The sequence below is a fragment of the Crocodylus porosus genome, unplaced genomic scaffold (genome assembly GCF_001723895.1).
Source record: "Crocodylus porosus isolate Cpor-Errol unplaced genomic scaffold, CroPor_comp1, whole genome shotgun sequence".
NCBI lineage: Eukaryota > Metazoa > Chordata > Crocodylia > Crocodylidae > Crocodylus > Crocodylus porosus.
In genome coordinates, this window is record NW_017728909.1 from 137,415 (window position 1) to 144,072 (window position 6,658).

General features: G+C 43.2%; 1 protein-coding gene across 1 annotated transcript in view; it reads left to right on the forward strand.

The window, feature by feature from the left end:
* Positions 1 to 445: 445 nt before the first annotated feature.
* The window catches only part of LMAN1 (lectin, mannose binding 1), a 25,035-nt gene continuing 18,822 nt past the window's right edge, over positions 446 to 6,658 (forward strand). The window contains exons 1-5 of the mRNA XM_019531726.1: positions 446 to 653; positions 2,396 to 2,550; positions 2,637 to 2,744; positions 5,356 to 5,417; positions 6,221 to 6,320. Of these exons, the coding sequence (XP_019387271.1) occupies positions 461 to 653; positions 2,396 to 2,550; positions 2,637 to 2,744; positions 5,356 to 5,417; positions 6,221 to 6,320 (618 nt within the window). The 5' untranslated portion in view covers positions 446 to 460. The remainder of the gene's footprint in view (positions 654 to 2,395; positions 2,551 to 2,636; positions 2,745 to 5,355; positions 5,418 to 6,220; positions 6,321 to 6,658) is intronic.

Genomic DNA, 6,658 nt, shown 5'->3' on the forward strand with positions numbered 1-6,658 from the left:
ATGTATTTGGGGTTCCTTTTTTTGAACTGAAAGTTGGGGTTTTTTTTAAAATCATAGAAAACCAGGATTCCTGATTCTGTTACACGTAATGATGACGCACTCGACACCTTTTCCAAAACCCTGATTCCTCAACCCCTGCCTGGCAGCTGCCCCCCCACCCCCGATCACTGAGCCCCGCCCCCCGCTGACGACATAGGGAGGGGCGGGACGAGGCCCGTGGTTGAACGGCGCGGGGGCCTGGAAGGTGGGCGGGGCTTGCGTGCCGACCAGCCTGAAGCCACTGGCAGGAGGGGCGGGGCGGACGTGGGCGGGGCTCGATCGGGCCCCGCCCCCTCCGTCCTCGCGCGCTAGGCCATGCTGCGGGTGCTTTCCGTTGCCCTTTGCCCGCCACCCCCAGCGCCGCGCTCAGCCAATCAGGGGGCGCCCTGTTGGCTGCGCCGGGCGGCCGCGGTGGAGCAAGATGGCGGGGGCCGGGCGGGCGCGGGGCGGCCTGTGGCGGCGGCTGCTGTTGGTGCTGCTGGTCTGGGCCGGCGGCGCGGGCGCGGACGCGGGCGCGGTGGGGCCGCACCGGCGCTTCGAGTACAAGTACAGCTTCAAGGGGCCGCACCTGGTGCAGGCGGACGGCGCTGTGCCCTTCTGGGTGCACACGGGCAGTGAGTAGGGGCTCGGCCGGGTGGGGGGTGAAGCCCACGGGGTCCTGCTCAGTGCTGCTCGCCGCCGCCTGGCCGGACCGAAGCCGGGAGGGCTGCCCTGGCGTGTCCCCAAGCCCCGCACATCCAGCTGCCCTGGGGGGGTGTCGCTGAGGGGGCTGAGGACGGTGAAAATGATGATGGTTATTATCCTTATTTCTGGTGAAGGGGGGGCATGATACAGAAAGTTCACCAGGAGTCGGAACAGCTGGTGGCTCCGTCAAACCACTGTAGGCAGCTCATCCCAGCCTAGTGATGATGTGTCACTCGGAGCCGAGCGAAAGCTTGCGGCCAGGGACCAGCTCTTGAAACGAGTCCCAGAGACCAGGTTTTTAGAAGTCGTGTTAGGCTCATGCTTTTGTTGCGAGAGGGCATGGATTTGCATGGTTAGGTAACATCTCTGTGGTTTGCAGGAGGGTTATAGTACATCTTTATTATATTTCCAGATTGCTGCTTTGCCCATTAGTTGGCTCCATTTAGAAAACATGCAGATATGTGCTACTGGCAGAGCATTGCTCTGTCTCGGGTGCTGCAGATCGCACAGATGTAGGGCTGCAAGGGACCTCCGGAGGTCACTTAGAGTCCAGCCACTGCCTGAGGAAGGGTCAGCCCTGTCCAAACCACTCTATACAATCCATAGTGGAAATGCTTCCTAAAACTACCCTCAGCCCTGACACAGCACAAACCTAACACCCTAATCTGCCACAGGTAAAGCAGGGGAACCACAGCAGCCAACATCCTGCTTCTGTGACATGTTGTCAGTACATACTTAAGAGGTCCTAGGTAGAAGGTTACATCCCCTACTACACAGGAAGGCAAACCCCCATCATCTGTGCCAGTCTGACCATGGGGTACAGTTCCTTCCTGACCCCAGATACGGTGATTGGTCTGACCCAAGACCCTTTGGCCAGGAACCTCCAGCTGTGGTCCTAGCAGGAGCACTGGCGCACCCCAAAGAAGCTGTATGTTGACTTTCTGTGAAGGAATTTAATATAGTTTAATGGGAATATTTGGACATCTTACAAATATCTATGTACTTTTACTAACTCTGTAGAGATGGTAAGATGCAGAGAGAGATTACTTTAGCAGCTCTTTATTAGTGTATGTTTTTAAATAAATTGGTTTCACATAACTTTTTATGTATTAAATAAACAGAGCATCTAAATGTGCGTTCCAGTAAATCTTCTCTTTAGAACACTATAACCACTGCACTTACTGGTCCTAACTGAGATTGGGTTCCCACTGAGTGCTTCATGTAATAGCAAGACCAAGTCCAAAAAGTTTAGGGTTTATGTTATGTGGGCAGGGAATGCATAAAAGGAAGTAGTGCTTTAGTAGTGGGCACACAAGGTAGGGAAAATAAGTAATCTCCCCAAGGTTATGTAGGAACATATGAGAGCAGAAAACTGAATGCTGATCTGCTGCCTTTGAGTCCAGTGCCCCAAGCATGAGACCAACCTTCTTCTCATGTTCAGGAACTTTGAATAAGACACCTGTAAACCATTCAGTAACTTTAGACAATTCACCATTTTTAAAAGCATTGAAGGAGTATAGCATATTAATTTTAATATTTAATACTACTATTTGAAATTGGTTGGTTTGGCAGTGAGAGCCATCTGCTACAAGGCTAAGGTTAAGTGCCTACAGGTAGAAGTCAATTGCTGCATTTGCTGTTATGTTCAATGCTGGTTTCATTCCTCTTTCAGATGCCATACCTAGTGCAGATCAGATTCGAATAACTCCGTCTCTGAAAAGCCAGAGAGGATCAGTGTGGACAAAAAACAAATCTGTATTTGAAAACTGGGAGGTTGAGGTGACGTTTCGAGTGACGGGGAGAGGCCGCATTGGAGCAGATGGACTGGTATATGAACTTGATTTAATTTATACAACAAACTTATTTTTTAAATGTGACTTAACTTATGACTTGCATTTAATTCTTGTGCACAGGCAATCTGGTATACTGAAGATCAAGGCCTGGAAGGTCCAGTTTTTGGGGCAGCTGATGACTGGAACGGTGTTGGCGTTTTCTTTGACTCCTTTGACAATGATGGAAAGGTAAGAGGAAGTTCCCAACTAACAATAGGGGTGCAAAATGGTCTTATACTTGATGTCTGTTATTCACATGAAAATATAATAGTTTTGAGATATATATCGGTTTAAAAATGACACCCTCCCTTTTGTTTCTTAGCTATGTAAAGAAAAAAATGGTTCAAGTTTGAAGGTTGAACCTTGCTTTGCAATTAATCTTCACAGGAAGTACATTTTTTATGAGGCAAAGGCTTCATTGGGACCCTCTTGCCTTTTGGTTTCCTTTTTCTTTACCTGAATTAAATGAGGTGTGGTGTAGTTCAGTAGTTCTCAAACTTTTATGTACCAGGACCCATTTGTAAACATCAATGGCCAGTCCCAAGTCAGTTCCCCTCACTCCCGACGCACTGCCCCTCCATTTTTAAAGTTTGTTCACAACCCTTTAATATATCTTTGTGATTCACTTTTGGGTCGCGACCCACAGGTTGAGAAACACTGATGTATTTAATTTGAGACTATTGAATCTGCATCTTGAACTCAGCATGTATTTCATCTTTGCTTGAGTTTTCTGTTCTGGAAATGGCTTGGAACCAGAATTAGTTGGCAGGAAACTTTAAAAAGTAACTAGACAGTCCCAGGCATATTTCCCTCCTTCCTGGGTAGAGGAACACATACTTAAGTGGCTTCTTGAATAATAGCAAACTGGCATTGTAACTGTGTTTACTACTTTTACTTGTGGTAGTTACCAGAAATGAACAGGTACATCCAAATGTGAGCTTCTGCATCTCATTTAACAACCCCCCCCACCCGTAAGTGTTAATATTTGAAGATCATTAAGGGTAAAAGTTTAAAACAAATTACTGAATGCAAGAATTGGTGTCCTACAACAGTACTTAATTTGGCCTTGGTGTATACCTTGTATTTAATTCGTGACCTTACTGAATAGTAAGATGTATATAACATCCTAAAATCTATAAAACAAATATACTCTGAATCTAGAGTATGACAGAGATAATATTGTTTTAGCGAGCTACATTTTTTGAGTTACTTAAGATATTTTGGAATAGAACCAGAATTTGATCTTGTATAAATATTCTAATAAGCATGCCATAGTTGTCTTTTCCAGTAATTAGATTCTGCACAGTAGGTGGACCAGAAAGAAATTCTTCAATTCTTAAATATATGCATTAATCATATTCCCATGGACTCATAAATGCTCATGATTATACAATGTACATGTGACTGGTGAGACCAGCCCTGGTGGCAGATAGGTCCTAGCCTCTACCTTCCTGCTCTGACCTGGGGTGGGTTATTCAGGTCTGCAGCTGAAAGGCTGCCTACCACAAAGGAGAGGAGACTTTTACGTCGTTTAGACAGCCCTGGAGGCCAGCCTGAGTTCTGGCTGCAGTTGGGCAATGCCATCTCTCAGAATCTCCATGTTACTGTTTCCTGCATCTACTCTGGGATTTATATGAAAGTCCTCTGAGAGGCAGCTTCCATCTGTTCTTTAGTTGTTGTGTCAACACACAGTTAGTTGTGTCTCCACACAGTTAGATTTGAGATTTTTACCTCAGTTTACAAGGGACCAAAGCAGGGACAAGCCTTGTGCTGCCAATGTCATGAACTTGGTTTAAAAATATCAGGACTTTTCTAAAACTCTGCTTCTTTGCCCTCTGGATTTTGTGCCATTGATTATCCTTATATCCCTTTTTTCTGTTTCCCTTCACAGTCATGACAACTAGTTTTTTATTTTAAATGGAATTTAAGATTCTCAGTTCCAAGAGCTGGAGTTTTGAGCAGAAACACCTGAAATATAATAGTTTGCAACACTGCTAATACTCAGGATCTTCATGGGCAAACTTTTTCTCTCATTTTGATTTTCTTTAGCTATTTTCAACACTATTTTAGATCCATTTACTGTTTGTCTAGGTCTTATTTGCAAACACTACCTTTCACAGAAATCAATTACCTAGTTAACAATTAACACAGAGTACTCAAAATTAGTAGTTGTTTAATCCCTTCTGAAACACAAAGATCTGAGTTTTATTGTTTACTAGCCTTTGGAAACGAGTCATTTGTACAAGCTCAGTCTGAATTACGTGCACATTTTTCCAAAACCCAGGCTGAATAGTTCCTGTGTGAAATAGAAATGAGCAATTAAAATGTGCTTTTAAAGAACTTTCACTGCAATAAAAAATGAGTAAGAAAACTTCTGAGTGATTGAACATGGTTATTAGTCTTGCAGGATAACTACACTCCTGTTAAAAAGTAAAACTGTTAGTACATTTTCTTTGATCAGTATCATGCCTTAGAATCATCATAACTTACACTAACTTATATCATAACTTAACATGGAGGATCCTCAAAAAACATTTCAAGAAAGATTTAAAAAATACTGTGGAGTTAAGTTTCTAAATCCTTTCCTTTTTTAAGGATTGTAGCATAGAAAATATGCAGTTCTTAGAAATAATGTGTACTTAAGAGAGAACAATGTTTTAAAGCCCATGAACTCCAAGTGCTAATTTTCTTAGTCTTTGGGGACTAACAGTAGCATTGTAAACCTCCCCTCCTAATATCTTGGCTTTTTTCCAAACTTGTTATCAACTTTGTTTGTTCATACTGTTTGTTTTTTCCCCAGAAAAACAATCCAGTAGTGGTCATTGTAGGCAACAATGGAAAACTCCATTATGATCATCAGAAGTAAGTCTAGCTTTAATTTATTTGAATGTGGTGTTGATAGGTGAAATAAGGCTAGAAGTTTTTTTAAGAGGATGAAGCCAATTAAGAATACTGTTCCATAGTTGTACTTGCACGTACCAGTATATATGTATATTGTAACTATTGATTTGAATTTACGCTCTAGAAACATGCATTATTTTTGTTTTCAGACTTTCTTTTTCCACTTGAGAAATGTTGTAGAGGCTTTCTTCCTCATTTGAATTAAAAAACATTTTCTGGTTGATGGGTTCCCCACCAACTAGTGTGGGAAGGAATGTAGAGCCACCAGGTCAAGAACTTCCTCTTACCCCTGACTGGAGAGCATGCCACCGAATACCTTTGCTGGGACTTGTAGCTCTCTGGCTGGGGGGTTCTACATGTCTGTCCTGCCTCATAGTGGTCCTTTTAAAAAAATTTTTAGTGCTTCAAATCGTTACAGCACTTGTAGAGACTGGTTGTCCCCTCTAAAATAAACTGGTGGTCTCATTCCTTGTGCTTGCATCACAATTGACATCCTTTGTGGCTGTGTGATCAGGGCACAGAACTACAGCCTCACACATTTCAATCCCAATCCAAAGGCCCATGTGTTGAAAAGACAGCATGGAATAATTTGAATTACTTCTGACTGTGCAAAGCTTCCTGCACTGTTGGTCCCAAAGCTTTGTGAAAAGCAAAATACATGCTTGCTTTCTTGACATTTCTTACTGATATTTTAATGCCTTTTTATTTTTCTAGCTTGTAAATTAAAAAACAGAATTTTGTGAATAGATTTTCTTTTTTCACAGTGATGGTTCCACGCAGGCACTGGCATCTTGTCAGAGAGACTTTCGTAACAAGCCCTATCCTGTCCGAGCAAAGATTACATACTATCAAAAAACACTGACTGTAAGTATTTGACAGCCTGAGGCATCTTGTTCCCCTTCTGGGGCATTTACATTTTGATAGTTCCTTACAACTCTTCTTAACAACAACAGTTGTGGGTCTGGCAGGAGAAATCTAAGCCAAGAGTAGTTTGGTGAGCCACTCTGCAAGCTCCGGTGATGCATCTGTAGTATGCTTGTTGTTACATTCCTAGGGTGCCTTGGATAGGTACTGCAAGTTATGTAATGCTTCCATGGGCTAAAGTAGTGATTCTGAACATGTTTAGTCTTGAGGCACCTCTCATTGGGCTTGGCACTGCTTTGTAACTTTTATGAATTGAGTGGTACCCAATTTTTTTTATA